The sequence below is a fragment of the Podarcis liolepis genome (assembly GCF_965112155.1).
Source record: "Podarcis liolepis genome assembly, chromosome: 10".
NCBI classification, from domain to species: domain Eukaryota; kingdom Metazoa; phylum Chordata; class Lepidosauria; order Squamata; family Lacertidae; genus Podarcis; species Podarcis liolepis.
In genome coordinates this window covers 13,384,081-13,405,599 of record NC_139562.1, presented here as the reverse complement: position 1 = coordinate 13,405,599, position 21,519 = coordinate 13,384,081, and the positions used below count along the sequence as shown (strand labels likewise).

The 21,519-nt window shown below is 42.5% G+C and overlaps 1 protein-coding gene across 18 annotated transcripts in view; it reads left to right on the top strand.

Moving 5' to 3' along the window:
* The window catches only part of SOX5 (SRY-box transcription factor 5), a 766,948-nt gene that overhangs the window by 559,316 nt on the left and 186,113 nt on the right, over positions 1 to 21,519 (top strand). For all 18 annotated transcript variants that reach the window (XM_083461132.1, XM_083461137.1, XM_083461148.1 and 15 more), the window contains 2 exons: positions 16,458 to 16,630; positions 18,516 to 18,584. In XM_083461132.1, coding sequence (XP_083317258.1) covers positions 16,458 to 16,630; positions 18,516 to 18,584 — 242 coding nt within the window. The remainder of the gene's footprint in view (positions 1 to 16,457; positions 16,631 to 18,515; positions 18,585 to 21,519) is intronic.

Below are 21,519 nucleotides of genomic sequence, written 5' to 3'. Positions count from 1 at the left end.
ACATTGGGGAGACTCTGACCTGATTCAGCAAGCCTTGTTGACTTCACCATCTGATTTGGGGATAGGAAAAACCTCACTTGCATCATCCCCGTTCCCTTCATAATTTGGACCACACACGGTGTTGATGCACACCTCTAGAATCCACTTAACTTGATTCTTCGTTAGTTGTCACCTCTACTCAAGTATTTGGAGAGCCACATTTTTGGAAAACAACCCCATGTCACCAAGCTATTTCCCTACCTTCCAAATATTCCTATGATAGGTGAGAAAAGGCCTGTGAATTACTGTGGGGAGAAACTGCTTGACCTCAAGATCTTGTTAGTGGAGGTTAAGCGACACCAGACAAGCTTAGTGGGGGGTTAGACTGTGCTTTGAGAACATTTTCTTCAGTGGTTGCAATGCTGTCATGGAAAGAGCAAGATCAGAGAGGCCCCAGAGCAAGGTCTTCTCACTATTGTCATTCCTGTAGATGATAATAGCTGTGATTTCTTGCTCACCTGAACTATTGCATTCTGTGCTGAATCCCAATGGGGCAAGAGAGCATGAGAAACCCAGAAAGTGGACCAATCTCTGTGCCAAGAAAACCTGCATTGGAAATAATGGGTTGGAGCCAGACATATTATTATTATTATTATTATTATTATTACATCATCACCATCATCATCATCATTAATTACCAGCCCTTTCACGTTATGGTTCCAGGGTAGGTGACAACAATATAAAATACAATATTAGATACAGTATAAATATTTGCAATAGGAAGAAAAATGCAATCACAAAATATAGGTTGGTTCCTGAAAATATATATCCCAGGGCAGGAGTATCCCTCCTGTCAATCCGTTTGATAACTACGCTCCATATTGAGATTTCATCCTTTGGAGGAGTGTGGTGTGTTTTCATGTTTCAGTTATGATTCCTGTGATGGGATTCCTGTGAAAACATGTTGTGTGGATGCTGCCAATTATTCCTGGAAAAGAAATTCGGAATTTGTTTCTGCTCTCGAGGTTATTGGCATGCAGTAGGCAAGCTGGCACCAGGACATCTTCAAGGGAAATTTCCAAGGCAGGAATGGGGGGAAAACATGTTGTGAGAATGTTTTTTCACCTGTGCAGAGTTACTTGAGAACGATTTTGGATGGTGCTGCCTGGATTTTTTTGTCTTTATCACTGAATTATACATTAGTCATAAACACAGATCGACGTGCATCGTAGGTGAAGGCTGTTTTCTTTCTCCCCACAATTTGGTTGCCACCACACTAGGCATCGTATAGCTCAGTCCTATGCATGTTTATCCAAAAATGTGATCATTGCTGTCCCTGCACAGCTTTGCAATTTTAATAGTTTACAAAAGGAAGGAGATGCTTACAGCGGTGAGAGCGAAAGAGAGAGTCTATCAGGAACTTCTTGTTTCAATTCTGGATTTGTGTGTGAAAGAGACAAATGGAAAAATCACTGTAAACATCATATGTGATGAATTTCACAGTGACAATTCATGTTCGGCAATGTTTTCCATATTTATTAGTGAAGCCTTGATATTTCAGATCTGCTAGGTGTGAAAACCTACTTGGTGTGTATAGTTTGCTCTCCAGTCTACATATCTGAGGCTCATCTAGCCATCACTGGACTGCTTTCATCCCCCCCCGCCCCCCGCCAATCACTTGAAATCAATGATGCTGGTCTTAGTTTGAACGTTGTCAGTAATAATGGGCATATAAACCTATCACACTGCTCTGTTGCTTGTCCCCCTTCACCAGGTTGGAAAACTGCCAACTTTCTATATTTCTGTAGAACACAGGCAGTTCTACCCACAGGATGAAATCATACCAGAATTTAGGAATTATATTAACATAGCACCAAATGCATTAATATTCTATTTTGCAATATTCAAGATTGAGCCCATTTTCGATGGTGGTGCCACAAACATTCCTGACCGCTCCGGGTGGGTCTGATGGGAGTTGGAATCTGACAACATAGGGAGGGAAATAGGTTAGCCATCCCTGCTCTACAATGAGCCCAGTAGCTGAACATCTCCAGTCACACCTGTGTGTGTGTTTTCTACAAACAACAACTTAGAAGCAAAGAAAGGGAACTTCCCACATGGGGGGGGGGGAGGAGAGTGACTGAGGTGGTGGAACAGTCCCCCCCCCCAAGTGAATAATTATCTTGATCAAAACCCCACATTAAAGTTGCAATGGGGAGGAGGCACAAAGCAAATGTCTGTCTTTTCTCTCTCAGGTGGAAAAATAGCAGCTCTTGGGAGGGAGAATCTTCATCAGGAAAATATTGCAGGCAGAACAGTTGTCCTCTTCTCCTTATTCTGCTGTCCCCAGTCCAATTCAACACATACACCGTAGCTGTTCTTAATTGTGGTGGGAAGATCTGTCAATTTCAATATCTCATTTAAAAAAAGCATTTTGAGTTCAGTTCTCCATATTTCCACAACAGTCTGCTATTTTTTTTTAATAAAGTCCTAATGAAATTGCATCAACATTTTAGTACAATTTATCTTAATATGCATAATGCACTTCTGTATGCTGTTTTCATGAATACACATGCACAGTGGTACCTTGCTTCTCGAACTCAATCCGTTTTGGAAGTCCGTTCAACTTCCAAAACATTTTAAAACCAACACACGGCGTCTGATTGGCTGATTGGCCCTGGAAACAATGTCGACAACCAAAATGGATATTTGGCTTCTGAAAAAATGTTTTCAAACCGGAACACTTACTTCTGGGTTTGCGGCATTCAGGATCCAAAATGTTCATCAGCTAAGCCCTTCGGGAACCACGGTACCACTGTGTGTCTGTGCACATGCACACGCATTTATATATACACTTTACAATAGTATATGTGTTTTTCTATACATTGCTTAGATGGAAAACCTATTCACAAAATTTACAGCAGTGCGAAATTCAAAGGATTTCGGTGCTTCGGTTCACATTTTGTTTCAGAAAGTATGAATTAATAAGGTTTGGGAGATTCCATTGCAGCTCTCCCATGTAATGTGTAGTTTGGCTCAAAAGGTACCTTTGTCTCCAAGTCATAGGTTGCACTAGAAAGTTTCGTATTACTGGGACGAAATTGACCCTCAGTCTCACCTGCTTAGAATTGGTTTTGACTTGTATAATGTCACTGCGGTAACTCCAGATTTAAAAGGAACACCACCAGAATTGTGGCCTCAACATGCCTAATCTTAGTTCATTAAATCCCATTTGTCCTGAAATAGACGTTTATTTGAACAGTATAGCTCTGTATCGTGGAGCGTAGAGGACATCAGTAACAGGTACTTATGTCAAGCTGTGTCTAACATATGACAGGCCTCTAGTCTGCTGAAAACTAAACCCTTGTATGCTAGTGTCACCAAGATGGGGCAGTGGGTTCTCTTTGGAGAACGCTCTTACAACTGCCAATAATGGATTAAGAGAAATAATCCATTCAGTGATACTATAGCTCATCAGAGCCTGTGAATTAAAGACATATGTTATGTAGATTCGATGTATGGATTAAAAAGGATAATCTGTTAGGTGACATACAGAAACTTGAGATAAGTGGGCTAGGCAGATTCTGTATACGGATTGCGACAGATAATTCCATTTAAGTAACACTGGACAAGTTGAAAGACAAGCAAGGTGTTGGGGGGGGGGGGGACAGCGCTCCGGTTATGAAGGGTAATCCACTGCGTGACACTTGGGATCTTGTAATCAGGAAACTGAAGACAAGAAAGCTACAAGGATTCACCACATTTCCCTTCGGAAGAGGAGGAGGAGGAGAGAGCCATGATAAGGAGATTATTCAAGAGGACAAATGTTGGTTTAAACCCTTTAGTTAATACAGCACAGATTCCCTGGGAGATGCTGTAAAGCAGCATGCCCTCGGAGTAGCTATGTGAATGTAATTTATTTGTTCTTGAGGAATTTTTAATGCATCTCTCTTTTTTTGCCAGATGTGTCAAAACTACTGGGTTCTCTTTTAATGATAGCTTTGTGGCTGTTGTTGTTTTTTCAAATGGGGGACAGAGGGAGAGGGAGAGGAGGGGCAGAGAGATTCTTAATCAAATGAGGTAGGATGCATGTAATTATTTGTCACTCCTTATGATACATTCAGTGTTTACTGCAGCCCATGCTGTTTCTTCTCCCTTGGCTTCTCTTTAATGTATTTGGAGTTGGTAATGGAAGGCATCTGCCTTGGGAAGGCTCTCGCCTGAGAAATATTTCCAGAGGGGGAGAGGGTGTGAGGACACCTCCAAGAGCCTCTGCTTTAAGGAGGGACTCTGCAGAGCCTGGAGGATGTGGCTGTAGCCCGGTAGTTAGAGGCCTGGGAATCTGCACTAAGCCTCTCCCCAGCCATATTTCCCTGAGGTGAAAAGTTCTGGGAAGAGTAAAGCTTAAGCATACAGTTCCCCACCTCCTGCTTCAACCTAAACCTTGTCCTCACTACCTTGCATCTGTTCGGCAGAGTCACCAGCCCCAGGCCTCGGCTGAATTAGGAGAAGGGTCATAGCTCAGCACCAGCTTTGCAGGCAGCAGGTCCCCATCATCTCCAGGTGAAACTGGGAGGGATTCCCTGTTCAAAACTCTGGAGAGCTGCTACCAGTCAGGGTTGACTATTGTTGTAAACAAAAATTGCCCTTTTCCCTTATGGGGTATCCAAGAGCCCATATAGAGTCCTTACACAGGTTCCCTATTGGTAGGAGAAAATAACAGAGGCCAACCAGAGAATATTGAGAAGCAAAGCAGCTAGTAAGCCTGATCTTTATTAAAGCTGTTGCAACAGGGTGCTCCCCTCACCCGCAGGAGAGAGGAGGGACCCAGAAAAAATGGCGTGCAAGGCCTTATAAAGACTTTTGAAATTGCCACCCTGTAGATCAAGACCACCCCCAGAAACATCATACATACATCACAGAAGGGGTGTAACCTAAGACCACCCCTCAGATACATCATACCTACATCACAGAAAAGGCAGTCTTAAAACAGAAATTTGAATGTTGTTTTTCTCCTGTCCTTGTTTATCTCCTGTCTGGCAGGTTACTTGATTGGATTGCCTGGGGAGCCTGGCCAGTCTTTTGTAATGATAAATACTTAGTTCCTGGGCCATGTCACAGGCTCACACCCTATTCAAACACAGACATACCCTTAAGACAGGATTTGTGAAGGAAAAGACAATGGGGAGGTTTTTCCATTTTCCCTTTACCTTGCAGAGAAAACATTTGGTCAGTTTGGGACAGTTTGGGAATCAAAATGGTTCCAGGTCGGTCTTCCTGTGCTGATCTATGTATGTGCTTGGTTGGTACACTTATGAACATTTAACATATATCTAAGACCTCAAAATTCCTATCACATTATGCTGGTAGACGAATGGTGTGGCTGGGAATGAGGTCTGTGTTCAAGTGGTTTTGAAGATGTTGAGTTTCAGGCACTTGGATGAGGTATGGAGGAGAAGCAAAAACGAAGAAAACACCATTGAAACCTGTCTAATATAACAGGTATCCTGACTAGGGGAAGCTGCAGTAGCCCATAACATCTGGACAGCAGCAGGCTGGCAAATACTGCTTTGCTGAAGTACTTATATTTGCATAGAACCATCGCATAAGTATTCAGTGTGTATAGATTAGAATGAAGAACATCCATTAAAGGAAAACACAGTTGGAAACATCCAGTACCAGAAATGTGTGTGGATGTATTAGGAAAAGTGTGAAATCCATTTTTCCTTACTTAAGCAGGCGAATTGCCCTGTGCAGTACTGAAACATCCATCACAATAAGCCCAACAAATTCTCACTGTCTCTAAAATCTTCAAAAAAGACAGCTCCTGTTAGCTGTCCTAACAGAGGAGTGCTGAGCCAAAATGACTCACTTTATTTTGTGTTTCCTTTCATGCCTTTCCAGAAGCCTCTTGTTTTCAGCTGTTTCTGGCACTCGCTGCAAACACCTTCTTGTTGTTTGGATGTCCCTCCTTCTCCTTGTCCTTTTTGCCCTCACAGCCCTTAGCCTCATTTGCCCACATTGCCATTTTAATCTGATTGGCCGAGGCAATTTAGAATTTGATGGCGATGATGTCATGGCCCTGCACGGGATGTAATGATGTCATCATGGATTTACCTGTGTGATAGGAATTTTATGGTTTTAGATATATAGTAATGTTCATAACTGCACATACATAGATCAGTACAGGAAGGCCAACCTGGAACCATTTTGATTCCTAAACTGACCAAATCCTTTCTCTGCACGGTTAAAAATGGAAAAGCCTCCCCATTGTCTCTTCCTTTAATCTGTGTTTGAATAAGGTATGAGCCTGTGACCTGGCCCAGGAAATAAGTATTTTAGCATTACAAAAGAATGGCCAGGCTCCCCAGAAAATCCAATCAAGTAACCTGCTAGACAGGAGATAAACAAGGAGAAGAGAAAAACAACATTTAAATTTCTGTGATGTAGGTGGGATGTATCTGAGGGGTGGTCTTAGGTTACACCCCTTCTGTGATGTATGCATAATGTTTCTGGGGGTGGTCCTGATCTAGAGAAGGGGAATTTCAAAAGTCTTTATAAGGCCTTGCAGGCTATTGTTCTGGGTCCTCTTCCTCTCCTGCGTGTGAGGGGAGTACCCTGTTGCAACAGATCAATAAAGATCAAGCTTACTAGCTGCTTTTGCTTCTCAATATTCTCTGGTTGGCCTCTGTTATTTTCTCCTACCAATAGGGAACCTATGTAAGGACTCTATATGGGCTCTTGGATACCCCATAAGGGAAAAGGGCATATTTTTATTTACAACACCTGTAAATGAAACCACTAGTTGGATATAATGACATTGTGGGGAAACAAAGGCTGAGAAGATAAGAACTGGAGAATGAGACCACAAGCATACTGTTTCCACAGGAGCCAAAAATTATATCTCTGGGAAGCATACTTCAAGCCAATATTTATGAGGACTTCTTTGCTTTTAAAAAAATAGCATGCTGATTTGGAAATGTGGAGAACTGAATTCATGACTGGGGAAAATGAGAAACTAGGAGAAACTGAAACTTTCCGATTCTCCCATTCTTATTTATGACCTTGGCACTCAGCTTCTGTTAATGTGGTCCCAGACCGCATTGCTTTCTAACAGCTACTTGCCCGGTTCATGTTCACCCTATGTTTTTGCCTTGGATTATTTTTAAACGTTTTTTAACCTATATTGATGTATGTTGATTGGCTATGTCAGATATACTGCTTTAAAAATGAATATCAAATTTAGAGAATAGTTTGCATGGGCCTTGGTGGAGTGCTGGAGGGAAATCAGATGAAACTATTAACAGCATACTTTTTTTAAATAAACACACAAATCTATCCCACTTGTGTGCTGTTTTTCAAAAGAGTGTTTCAATAAGGATAACTTTGTGGAGGTGGGCACAAACAATCCTCAGTATACTTGTCTTTTTTGAGGGGGGGAGAAAAAAAAAGAAATGCCATATTTTATGCCACGACTTTAATACAATGTTATTGCATCTGTCTAGGTTTAATAATAGCACACTGTACTTTCTGATGCTTCTTTGAAAGATAGACAATAACAATTCAAAAGCCATTTACTTCATTACTCTGACAGTGAAATGACTCAGAGGTAGATTTAACTGTTTTTCTGTGTATATTTTGAACAGCTGATGGATATTGTTTCTGGGCAAAGACACAATTCAGCCCAAAGCTAAGCACTTTTCAAATCCCAGTGACTTCAGGGTGCAGGGCATGGTTGGTGAATACTGATGTCGCAGTATCGCTAAAGAGGGGTTGACCTGATCAGACCCTTGAAAAGGAAACAACTGGGGGATCCGTATCAGAGGGGGATGTGCGCCTTTTCTTCCCCACCCCACTCCCCTGTAAATTCAATAGGAGAGAATGAGGGATGCATTTAACTCACTTCTGGAAATCAGTCGGACTTAATAGCGTTTAATTTTGGTCGGATACCGGCCCTCGCTGTTAAACCTGGCAGTATTACAGAGATAACGAGAACCCACTGTGATGTTCAATAGCTCAATCCACAAGACGAGCAATAGGCTTCCCGGAGGTATCCCTAAAACCTGCAGCTACTTCTGTCAGATTTGTCCCATGTTGTCAGTCCTCTCCCCCATAATGCTCTCTCTTAATTTTTGGCACGGGTTCATGTGAGGGACGCTGCAAAAATCCATTAGGTTCGCTTTCAAAAGTGCACCTTGTTGTTCTGGTGGAGCAGACAATTATCTCAAACCTTCCTTATAAACCGAATTCTACCTGGCATTGGCATCTGTAATAATTAGCAGCTGGATTTGTAGCCTCTTGTTCAAGCTACGCAGAAAGGGGAAGATCGGAGACTGAGTTTGCATCCAAGGCTGTAATCTGAAGCACCAGTGATGGGGAATCTATGGCGCTCCAGATGTGTTTGGCTCCAAATTCCCAACAGCCCCAGCCATCATGGTTAAATGGTGACCGGAGTTGTAGTCCAGCAACATTTAAGGAAGAGAGGTGCAGGTCTCCCATTCCTGTGATACATACTTACTCCCAGGTAAACTCAATGAAATTTTCTTCTGCATAGACACCACCACTGCTGTCTTCACTGTGGAAGATGCTTTCTCATGAACATCCCTACCCTCAGCATGAACATTTATTTTTATTGAGAAGCAAATTGCATTGGGGGAAGGGAATCCTAAGAACGCTTAGGATTGGGGTGTTCAGCCACTTTTAATTCAGAAGGACGGTGCGGATTGTGAAACAAGTGTCTTCTCTCACAAACCCATTTTTTAACAACTAAAAATAACAAAGTCTAAATGCAAAGCGACATTGCTGAAATTTAGCAATAGGGGGTTGAATGAGCAGTGAATAGGCAAGTACAGATTTTCGTTGTTTTATTCTTAGCATCAATTCCCCACACCCCAAACATGATTGTACTAACAAGCAATATCTCTGTGAGGAATGTCGTGATCAGAGAGACATGTAGACCTGTTAGTTAAGACTGAACCTGGGTTAAGCCAGATGTTCAGGCATGCAGAACTTGTGGTCCACCAGACACTTGGGGCAACCCATAATCTTCTCAACTTCTCCTTTTCTTACTGCCTGTCTGGAGCTGAAACCAGTGGGAAGGGAGTTCTCCATTATATATAGCTGGTGGGTTTCACTATGCTTGATAGGCCGTATCTAGGCTAGTGACAGAACACATCTTTGTATAAATAGGCCCTTAGTTTAGTGACTGACATCTCCAGCTATTGGGGGGGACCTTAGGTGTGGGAATTAGAAGTACCCCTGCCTCAGATCTTAGAAAGCTGAGTCAGAGTATTAAGCTCTGGCTAAGATGGATCGGTGGGGTGACTGAGCATAATATAGCTTCATACGTTTCCTGCTACGTAGTGAAATGGGATGTATTTCTGACAGCAGGGCCAGTGCAAGAGGTTGTGCCATCTGAGCCGGCAACACCTTTGCCACCCCTCACCCTCTTCATTGTGGCAGCAGCAGCCCCTCATCTCAGCTTATTTTTGTTGGTTTCTTGTCCAGCTAGTTTGGCGGTGACGGAAGCACCCCTTAGGATGCTCTCTCCCCCTCTCTCTCCCTTGCTAAAAGAATGATTTGGCGGAGTCTTCCCTCACAGCTAGGCGTTCTTGGTGGGGTGGCTGTGAAAGTGCCTATGCCGCTGACATGAATTCCTGCAGTAGCTAACAATGCCTTAATATCAGGGGTGGCATAGTTGTTGTTTTTTAATTTATTAACAATTTCAACATAACGAATTATCAAAGTAAATCATCTTCATTATTTCCCCCCATTTCCTACCTCCCACCTCCCCCACAAACCCTCCCCTCTAAGACTTCCCTCAGCTCCTCTCTCTGATTTCTCAACCTATATTAACTTCTGCATGTTGTACAATTGTACACATCCTTATATTATCTGTCTACTATGTTAACCCTCAATAAATTTGTGTATGTTTATTCAAAACCTGCCAAGGAGTCCAGTTCATTTGTTGTCTTTTTAAATAATTTGTAAAAGGCTCCCAGTCTTCTTTAAAGTCACAGTTGTCCTTCTCTTGCAATTTGCATGTCAATTTCGCCAGTTCTGCATAGTTCATCAATTTCTCTTGCCACTGTACTTTTGTCAGAGTGTCCTCATTCTTCCATCCTTGTGCTATCAAGACTCCTGCTGCTGTTGTAGCATACATAAATAAGTTCTTTATTTTCCTTGGCAGTTCTTGTCAGGGGTGGCATAGTTTAAATTTTAGGCATTGTTAGCCACTGTGTTAATGCTTAGGGGTGCTGTCATGGCCACTCTGCCCAGAATGTCAAACTTTGAGAGAAGGATTCCTTGGGTCCTTGCTAGAGCAAGGTACGGGGTATGTTGGCTGACTGGGTGGGTGGCAACAGGGCTGGCCAGGAGAGACAAGCAGTGAACCCAGCGAGAACCAATTCATCACCTCTCTTTTCCTTATGGAAGTGCCAGCCGTGTCTGGTGGCTTCTGAATGGACAGCATGAAGAGTTATAAGGAATTTGGAGGGCATAGCTGAGGTCTCTGCAATAGGAACAATATTCATGGAGTCATAGAACTGTAGTGTTGGAAGTGTCATCTAGTCCAACCCAATCTCAACTTTTTCTTCTTCTTTGGCGACCACTCATAGCCAAGTAAGATTGTCTTCCATAAACACAGTTTTAACAATGAGTCCGTAAGTGACTGTGGAGGCCAATTCTGGATCCACACGTCCTTCCACAGTGGGGACATTGGTTCCCGGGCAGGAGTTGATCATGGTGTGGATTTGCCAAGTGTGCCTTCCTCTTAGCAAGTTTCTGCCTTGCGTTCTGAGTTTGAGTGTCTTCAAAGCCTATGACACCTTTGGTAAAGGCTGTTCTCCAACTGGAGTGCTCGCAGGCCAATGTTTCCCAGTTGTCGGTGTTTACACTACATTTTTTTAGATTTGCCTTGAGACAGTCTTTAAACCTCTTTTACTGACCACCAGCATTATGCTTTCCATTTTGAAGTTCGAAACATCCCTGACAGATGGCCATCCAACTTCTGCTTAAAAACCTCCATGGAAGAAGAGTCCACAACCTTCCAAGGGAGTCCATTCCTCTGTCAAACAGCTCTTACTGTCACGAAGTTCCTCCTGATGTTTTGTCAGAATCCCCTTTCTTGTAACTTGAATCCATTGGTTCTTGAGAACTTTTTTTTGTGCCAACAGTCCTCTGCAGCTGTTTATATTTTCTTGATTAGCCAGCCATTCCAATGGTTATTTTGTATGGTTTTATGATACTTTATGTTCATTGCTATTGGACACTACCTTGATGTTCTGTATGAGCTGGCAATATAGATAATGTTTTTTCATAAATCAATAGTTAGGATTTATATACTGCTTCAAGGCACTTCACACGCTTATCATTTCATCCGTGCTTACAACAGCTCTGTAAGTTTGGCAGTGCTACTGTTACCCCCATTCTGCAGAATCGAAAGGAGGGAATGAGGCTGAGAACCACAGACCAAAGACCCCTCTCGTTCAGCATTCTGCTCTCATAGTGGACATTCTGATACTTCTGAGAATCCCACTAGCAGGGCATGAATACAAGAGCCGTCTCCTGCCCCTCTTCTAGTTTGAACTGGGTCTTTCTTCCCCGCCTCCCACAACCATCATTCCTTGGAGTCCTGAAGAGACGTTGCCAGTGAATGGAGAAGCACAGGAACCCGTGGTGAAAAATCAGGGGGTATTGCAAGGATAATAAGGGATGGAGGGACAGCTTAAAAGCTTAGGTTCAAAGCAGGGACGTCCCTGTCAATTAGAGTAACTTGAGGGGTATGTTCGGAGGTATTATATTTGAGCTCATCAAGCTTGTCTCTGTCGTCGTCTTCAGCCTTGAGACAAGAAGGAAGGGAAAGCGGGAGCGCTCTCCCGTTTTCCTCTGCTGGCGATGTGAGCAGGCAGAGGCACGTCCTACTGTGACAACCTGCCAATCAATAGGTTGGCTGCAAATACATTAAGCCTTGGTGCGCCTTCCCCATTTCAGTTAAAAAATAAAGTCTCATTTTGATAGTTGAGTTGTTCGCACTGGAGGGCTGTGTGCCTGCGTTGGCATAGAGGCGCATGTGTGTGCAACTTGGCATTTTAGCAGCCAGCTTGGGTAACTAAAAAAAGAAATAGCCTCAATTTCAACCTGTCATTTTTATCCTTTCTTAAGTTGATCTGCATCTTCGGCTTCTTTGTTTATTTGTGTATTATTTATTTACTTTGCATTTATATATTTCTTTATTTACTTTGGCTCTCCCCCATACAAATTGACCCAGCCCCTACACTTGTCCTCTGAGTCTCTTCTCTGTGTCATTCTTCCCAGAAAGGTTTGGAGGATGGCAACAAGAGAACAGGCCTTTATTGTGGTGGTTCCCCAGTTGTGGAATGCTCTCCCCAGATAGACTTGCCTGGTGCTGTCACTACATGTCTTTAGAAGGCAGGCAAAAACATTCCTCTTTAACCCAGGCCTTTGGCCATGAAAGTGTGTAGGGGGAGGGCTGTTATTATTGTGACTGTTTTGCTACTAGGCTGTCCGTCAGTATGGTTTTTATGATGTTTTTATCATTGCTGTTTTGTAAAGCGTGGTATATAAATTGAATAAATACAACTACTGCTGCTACTAATTTATATCCCCGTTTTCCTGCAATGATGCAGGAAATTAATTACTGTTGTTTGAAATGGTACACTTTTTAAAATTAAATGTAGTTGGCTGTTACTGATTGTATGTTTGAATCCAGGAACATATGCCTAACATATTGATGAAAACAGAATTTCGGTACAGATATTTTAAAATTAAAAAAGAAAAGCTGAATGTCCATCATCATCCAAGCCCTTGATTCTAAGGCTATCAACATTAAATAAATAAATACATTTAATAAACATATAAACAAATAAACCAGACTTGATCCAGCTACATGTAGCCATAACTAAGTCCTATTGAAGGCAATGGGACTCTTTAAGTTACTTTTGATCAAACTTATTACATTGGGACTTAGAGTGGCTGACTTTAGATGGAACTGCATCAGTGTGGAATAGCGGATGGGCCCCATCTGCACTTCTGTATTTAAAGCCGTATCATGCTACTTCACACAGTCATGGCTTCCTCTGCAGAGAATTCTGGGAAATGTAGTTTGTTATAGGTGCTGAGAGTTGTGGGGAGACCAGTATTCTCCCTCACAGAGCTACAGTTTCCAGAGTGGTTTAGCAATGAACATCTCTTCTTGGGGATCTCTAATAACAGTAGCTCTGTGAGGGGAGAATATTGGTCTCCCAACATCTCTTTTGGTAATACATCTCCCCTTTGGGACTGACGTATAAGTGACCATCCCATGCAGAAGTCTTCTAGCAGTTTTGGGGTCTCACAGGGTTGGGGGAGGCTTCAGGAGAGAAAGAATGGGAAAATACACCTTTCTTCCTTTCCCACCCCAGTGAAATCTCCCCTTAGCATTAAAGGGCTCAAATTTAGGACCAGCTTCACACAAAAACAAGCACTTTCTTAACTTTTTTTTTTTTTAAAAAAATCCAAACTTAATTCCTTGGTAATCTCCTGTGGAAACCACTATCTTATTTTTGTGTGTGTGTCCCTACTTCACCTTCAGAATAATTGGCACACGACCAGCCAATTTGCTACTAGAGGGGGAGTGGCGGTGGGTCCATTTTAACTCCACTCTGACTTCTGTGATTTCAGGTTTTTCCACAGACTGTCTTATCTTTTCTCATACGCATCCCAGGTAGATTAAGGGGGCTACGTATAATTTTCAGAAGGTCAAAGTTGATCGCAGATCACACCATTGGAATCTGTGGTGCATGCAGGAACACAGCTATTATTGCATGCTAAGAAATGGATTTTGCGTGTGTGGAAAGGTCTCTTCTGCAGAAGTGGGAGGTGAATTGCCTTGGCTCTGCTGGCAATTTCTGTCTTGACATGCAGCTCAAATTCTGCATTTCTTCTCTCTTCAGATTTCCACTTCTCTGTTCTACATGCTGTTACTTATCTCCCTGCCGAAGCATTTATATAACATCAAACATGTCTTACGACATGAAGGCCAATGGTGTAACTGCTTCTGTATAGCTGATCTTGAAATTGAGGAATTGCCCTTTTAGGAGAATTCCAGCTGTAGCATTTGGTGGGGGGAGCTGCTAATTCCTTTTGCATAACAACTCTTTGGATGCAAAGACTTGTAACAGACACTTCAGTCTAATTGCGTGTCCAGGTGGCAAACACATTGCGGCAACGACGCCTTGGTCTCCGATGGCGTTTGAAGTGAAAACTGCAAATTAGAAGGGTTCCCTCCCTTTCTCTTAATATTTTACCATGCGGCGCTGTTCCCTTTCTCTCACACAAAGCTTGGGGAAACTGTAAATAAAGTGTTATAGTTTCATCCCACTGATTGCATTTCTAGCAGACGTCATGAGGACTGAGTAGTACGAGGAGAGATGAATTTCTGACACAGAAACGAAATTCCACGACTCCTGTGTGGTGACAATCCTTGTATGCAGCAACCACTCTTTAGGCAGTAATGCCCTAACACAGGGGTTGGCAAACTAAGGACCACGGGCCAGATCAGGCCCAATTGCCCTCTGGATCTGGCTCATGGATTAAATCCATATCTATCAAATTTGAACTTTCTGAAACAATATGAGAACCACAACACAGCCATCCTACAAAAATTAACTGAACTTTGCAATGCAGTTTTCCAACCAGGACTTATAAAAAATGCATATATTGGGGGGCAGTGTGCTTCAGATGTATACATTAGTGAAAATAACATTAAAATGCATTCTATTAGGAAAATTGCAAAATTGTGGACATTAAGAAAAACAGCATACAAAAATGTGTTTATTCACGCTATATTTCTGACAGATTTTCAAAGTGGAAGAAACTAAAATGGACAGGTCTTTCCCCTTCTAACACTTGACAATGTAGTTCAGAAGGCCTTGGCTTTCGTGAAGATTTTCATGAGGAAATGTGGAGAATTTAAGATTGGAAAAATGAGAAACTGAAAGAAACTGAAATTGACACATTCATCCAGACCCAATATGACACATAAACAATGGAATGCTCCCTTTTGGAAGACCTCTTGGCTTTGGTCAGGCAGCACAAATTTGTTTCTTCCAATAAGCCTTCAGGGATAATTTTGGATAATTTGAAACAATTGGGTTTTTTGACTGATGAACTATTGGCAATTATATGTGTTATTTCTGTGTCTTGGTTTGTGGTTTTAGTTTTAAGCTTGTTTTTATTGTTGATTTTGTGTTGCTGACTGTCTTTGAGAATCAACTTAGTTTTTCCCTGGCAATAAGTTTCTCAAGGTCACACAAAACTGTGTGCAGGGACATCATCTCCTAGGGCTGAGCCCTTTTGGCCCTCAACAAAAGGAGGGTGCTGGGGGTCCCTAGTGCTCAAAGGTGGCAGAGGAGGCCAAGTGCGGAGCTGAGCGCTGTGTGACTTCAGTGGCTGGCTCCTTCTCCTCCTCCTCCTGCCCCAGAGCAGAAGGAGCAGGGAAGCAGTCCCTGGCTAGTGGTGGCGGCAGGAGTAGCAGCCAGCCATCGAAACTGTGCTGCTTCTGCTTTTGGTTCTGCCACTGGCTCCTCCCAATGAAGTTAATGCCTCTGGGTGTCTGTGAGCGTCTTTGTCTCTCTACACTGCAGCCTCCCCAGGTGCCCACCCTTCAGCTACAGCCAAGAGGAAGCCACTGTGAGATATAAAGCCCTTGGGGAGAGCCAGTGTGGTGTAGTGGTTAAGAGCGGTAGACTCGTAATCTGGTGAACCGGGTTCGCTCCTCCACATGCAGTTGCTGGGTGACCTTGGGCTAGTCACACTTCTCTGAAGTCTCTCAGCCCCACTCACCTCACAGAGTGTTTGTTGTGGGGGAGGAACGGAAAGGAGAATGTTAGCCGCTTTGAGACTCCTTCGGGTAGTGATAAAGCGGGATATCAAATCCAAACTCTTCTTCTTCAGGTCAGAAAGTGCAGGCAACCAGGGAGGCTACAGGGTGCTGAAGAATGATTCATGGAGAGAGAGAGAGAGAGAGAGAGAGAGAGAGAGAGAGAGAGAGAGAAACACATACACCTACTTCACAGTGATAAAACAAGTCCAAACCATGTACCCACGAAAATCCTAAAGTGTCCTGAAAATGAGACAGAAAAAAATGGAAGCTGCTTTTTCCAGGGAGGAAAACTTAATGAGAAATTGGGAGGCAGATTTTGGCACAGCGCCGTCGTACAGGGAGGCCACTGTTATTGCCCGAGTATTTCTAGATCAGGACACTTGGATGAACAGCAAAGACAGGGACAGAATATTTTGAGTAAGTAAGTAAATAATGGGTTAGTCTCCCGAACATATGCCTGTGTGGCAAGATGCATTTTCTGCCGTGCCTTACAGGAGCTGTCCTCTTGGAATGGTACCCAGTTCTTGCTTCTCATTCTCTCTTCCCTCTCTCTTCCCCCTCCTCCCCTTACCTTTTGTCACCATATGATGCTCAGGGACTCCAGAGAGCCTAGCTGAGAAAGAGAGGCAGCTCATGGGCATGATCAATCAGCTGACCAGTTTGCGGGAGCAGCTGTTGGCGGCTCACGATGAGCAGAAGAAGCTGGCGGCCTCACAAATTGAGAAGCAGCGCCAGCAAATGGAGCTGGCCAAGCAGCAACAGGAACAGGTGAGTGATTATTATTAAAAGGGACTTTTAATCTAGTCTCCCTCTTTAGTGTGTGGGGGGGGGAGAATAGTAACACTCCATTAACATATCCTTATTTTAAGGAGGTGTGAAATATTGCAGGATCCGAGCCCAGGAATTAGTTCAGTTATTTATTGGGAGGATGGGGGGCAGGGAATGAATGAAAAGTTGGCTAAAATGCATGAAAAAGTATTCGTTAACTTAGAGTGTGTGTGTGTGTGTGTGTGTGTGCGCGTGTGTGCATGCGCGCGCACACACAAATTAGCAACTTTAAGCATTGCACATTATGGAATTGTTATATACTGAGCTGAATAGGATCCAGAATGCAGCAGTCTGATTGGTCCTAGAACAATAGGATCCAGAATGCAGCAGTCTGATTGGTCCTAGAACAATAGGATCCAGAATGCAGCAGTCTGATTGGTCCGCAAGAGCCACCCAATCCAACTCCTGGTGGAAGTTAATCCGCAACCTGATTGGCCTACAGGAGAATCCCAGAATTATCCAATCACGTGGGGCCCATTGTGTAAATAATGTATATAAAGCAGACATTTGGGAAAAACTTGCATTCCTCACTACTATGAGCTGAATAAAGAGCATGAAATCCACACTCGGCTCCCAATATATTTCAGGAATGCTGGTCACAGCTGTCAACCCAGAAGCCAATGGGGAGCCCGCAAGTAAGATCTGACTGCAAGAGCCTTATCCCCTCCTGTGGTTTCCAGCTACTGATATTCAGAAGCATAGCACTTCCAGCAGTGGAAGTGGAGCACAGCCATCAGGATTAGTAGCCTGTGTGGACACAATATATATGACAGAGGTGCCAACTTGAACAAAATATTTTTTGGGGGGCAGGTAAACCCAACCCTGTATAATTGATCATGTGACGTGGCACACCCACCCACACCATTTGAATGGCAATGCCCATCAAATTAGGGGGACACCCCCTCAAATATTTTATTTATTTATTTTAAAATATATCTTTATTAATGTAAAATAAATGCATTTATGAGAAAACAGACATAGATACAGTGGTACCTTGGGTTACATACGCTTCAGGTTACATACGCTTCAGGTTACAGACTCCGCTAACCCAGAAATAGTACCTTGGGTTAAGAACTTTGCTTCAGGATGAGAACAGAAATCGTGCTCCGGCGGCGCGGCAGCAGCAGCAGGAGGCCCCATTAGGTAAAGTGGTGCTTCAGATTAAGGACAGTTTCAGGTTAAGAACGGACCTCCGGAATGAATTAAGTACTTAACCTGAGGTACCACTGTACAAGTAAACAAACATACAATCAAACAAACAAGTAACAGAAAAATCAAACAAACCACCACACTATAAGTTACAACCAGATTAATATAATTACCATAATATATACTGATACTGAACACAATTATAAAACTTATAGAGAAGAAATTTAAAACTGACTTCCAATTAATCTCACTGTACTTTATCTATCCATTACTTTATACCGCACAGTTACATATTTCTTATATAATTTCTTTTTACCTCCCTACGAACTTATATCTGTACAATACGTGGATCAGTCTGATTCTGCCAAGATGTTTCCTTTTATTCCATCTTCCTTTTATTCCATTATTCCCCCTCAAATATTTTATTAGGGGGGCAGCGAAGCAACCTCAGCCCCTAGGAGTTGGCACCTGTGATTTCTTAGAAATAAGCACACTGGAGACAGTACCATTAAACATGTGGTTTTTTTAATACATTTGGTGACAGAGTGGAAGTGTTCATTGTCTTTATTTGGATAGGACCAGCTGTGGGCAAAGGTCTAAATGGAGGAGGGCAAATGTGCCTTTTCAGACTGCAAATTAGACTCCTGTTAAGTACTGTTGTGTGTTGACCCTACAGATTGCAAGGCAACAACAGCAGCTCCTGCAGCAGCAACACAAAATCAACCTTCTCCAGCAACAGATCCAGGTCAGAGATTCTGAGTCTATCCATTGTTTTTATTCTCTCTGTCTCTCTTTGTGCCTTTTTCTACTACCCCCAATTCAATAATGTATTGCCATCAATAAATAGGCAACCATATCTGAGTATAAGTAGATTGATGCTGGTTCCAAATCTATGGATGTTGCTGTGTGTATATTGGTATGCCTGCCCTTGTACTCTGTAACACAGGTCTGAACTGATTGCAAGTGTCTGTGCAGAAATGGCACCCTGAGAACCATAGCTTGCTGTCCTAAAATGTGTTCCTAGCCCTCATGAAACCAGCTGGGGTGAGCTGCAAGCCCCTCTTTCTGTGCTTTCCAGATGATGGACATGAAACCACCCCAACCTTTTTCTGTTACAAAAGTCCTGTTGTTATCTCGCTATGTGTGTGTGTGTGTGTGTGTTAGTACAAAGAAAGCATGAAAAATGGCTTGGAGAGTTAGCCGTTTATGAAAGCATGGTGGCTTTCTTATTACTATTATTTAAAGGAGCTGCAAGACTTCTTACAGATGTAACTATAAAATGGCTATTTGCAGTGCCAGTCCTCCCATTAGGCGCAATGAGACAACTGCTTCAGGCAGCAGATGCTGGGGAGTGGTGGAGGAGGCGGAGAGGTGTTAAGAGTTCAGAGCTGTGTTGCATGCTGCCCTGTTTCAAATGTTGAAGTAAGGGTCAACAGCAGTCCAGCCGGGAGGTGGGGGTAGAAGTGCCATTTTGTCCATCATCTCAGACAGTGAAACATCTTGGGCTGGGGCTGTGTCTCTGTAAACAAGTTCATTGCTTTTAAGCACCTAATTTCACACAGGAGTGGAAGTTGGTTTGTTCATGTGGAGATTCATATGTTAGAATGTAGTATGCTCCAGGAAGGGTGTGAGATGACATTGATGGATGATTACTAGATATAAAGACGGTGTGATCTAACAACATGTGCAGGCTCCAGCGGACTCTACGCACATAGTCCCAGCCATGCCATAAGCAATAACCCTCTTCACTGAGAACTGGAGAGCAGTGGGGATTAAAACCAGCTCCCAGCTTTCCTTTTCTAACAGCAGCAGTTCAGTCTTGTTTGCACAATTCCTCTTCCAGTTATCACATGCTCCTAACTGGATTGGACTGAAGCCTCTGAGATCTGATTTAGATTTGGGCTGAATCTGTAATAGATGTTATCAAGGTTGTTTTCATCTTAATCTTTTTGATCGTGTTCTGTAAAAGTGGAACTTTTCTTTCTAAAAAAAAATCTAGTTATTTTTAAAGTAAGAGATTGGTATGTTCATTAATTGTTACATAGAGCAAATGCTTCTGTGACCATAATCAGTCCATAATCTATCATCTGTGGCCAAAGCTGGCATTGTATTTCAGGACAGAACAGGGTTCAAACGGAACTTGGAGAAGTAGCACTTCCCTTTAACTGTATATAAAGAACCCTTAACCTATCAACTTCCCAAACCTACCTTAAACTTTATTTTTCCCTATCAGTGAGTATTTTGAGTATTTCTGATTATGAGTTTATTGATAAATATGTTCCACACTAATGTTCATTTTTGTGTCTCTGAAATAAAACCATTCCTGACTATATATATATAGAGAGAGAGTTTACATCATCTTGTTTATTGGTTTAACTAGGCATAGGCAAATCTATCTGGTTCATGTCAACTTCACCTATTTTTACTTTTCAAATTTCCATTACATTTCCACATTAATCTGCAGATTACTGTATTTAAATACACGTGTGTGTGTGTAGTTTCTCTTAAAAGGTTTGTTTTCTCTGAATACATATTTCAATTCATACTTGGATACATTTCAACTGTTGGGAATCAGGTTTCAGAGAAGTGTGAAATCTGATGACCTGTTAAATTCCAGATCCACACATTAGTCTGAAAGGCATGGATCAGGCCATTTCCCATAGAAATGTGCAGAGTCCAGACCCCTTGGGCATCTCCATTGTCAGCTTTCCTGCTTGAACTGGATTCACTGGGTGAAGCTGGATTCTGATGCTCTGGCTTACTAGCAAGGCAGAACCACCCACATAAACTCTTGCTTTCTAGGAAATCTAGAATCAGAGCGGCTGCTTCCTAGCAGGCTCAGTGTTCTCTGATGGGTTGAAAGGACTTGTAGCTTTCTTCACTGGGATGCCTGTCCACAGATACTGTAATTCAAGTCTGAGTTCACCTCAAGTATCTATGCCGGAAATGGCATCCTGAGAATTGTAGCTTGCTTTCATAAAATGTGCAAGAAGCCAGAGATGGTGAGAAGCCTTTAAGATGTAACCCCACACATGTTGTCAAAGACCCACACAACTACCCAGCCAAGACCGGGCTAAGGGCGGCTAACATCAAATGTCAAATACATTAAAACACAATCAAACAATTGATTAAAATACAGCATAAAAATTAGAATCAGGATAAAATTAAATGACTGCCCATGAAATTGCAACCATAGGGGTCGGGAACCGCAAGTATTCATCAGGGCCAGCTATCCATGTTGGTCCCGCATGAGCCGATAAATGGACAAAAGAGGTAACTTACAGGTTCCCATGGGGGGGGGGGTCCATTTCTTGTCCATTACTTCTGCTTCCAAGCCCAGAAAGTTGACCAGAAGTGAGGAAACAACTCTGTAAGATTAGGCTTGCTGCTTAATTATCATGCATTTGAATGATTAAGATGCTGAAACAAATGTGTCTTATTTTTCCAGTGAAAAAAAGGAATTCCATTTACCCGAGCCAATTTTCTGTAAGGTCTGTTAAAGTCATAGCAATTTTGGATAAATTATTCTGCAAGGAGAGGAAATTTCCTTTGATAATATTTTACTAGAAATACTATTTAAAAAAATAATAATCTAGCACGGACTGATGAGGATTTATACTTGAAAAAAAGCCACCCTGTTATCTTAGGCTTTCTAAACAATATGCCAAAACACACAACAC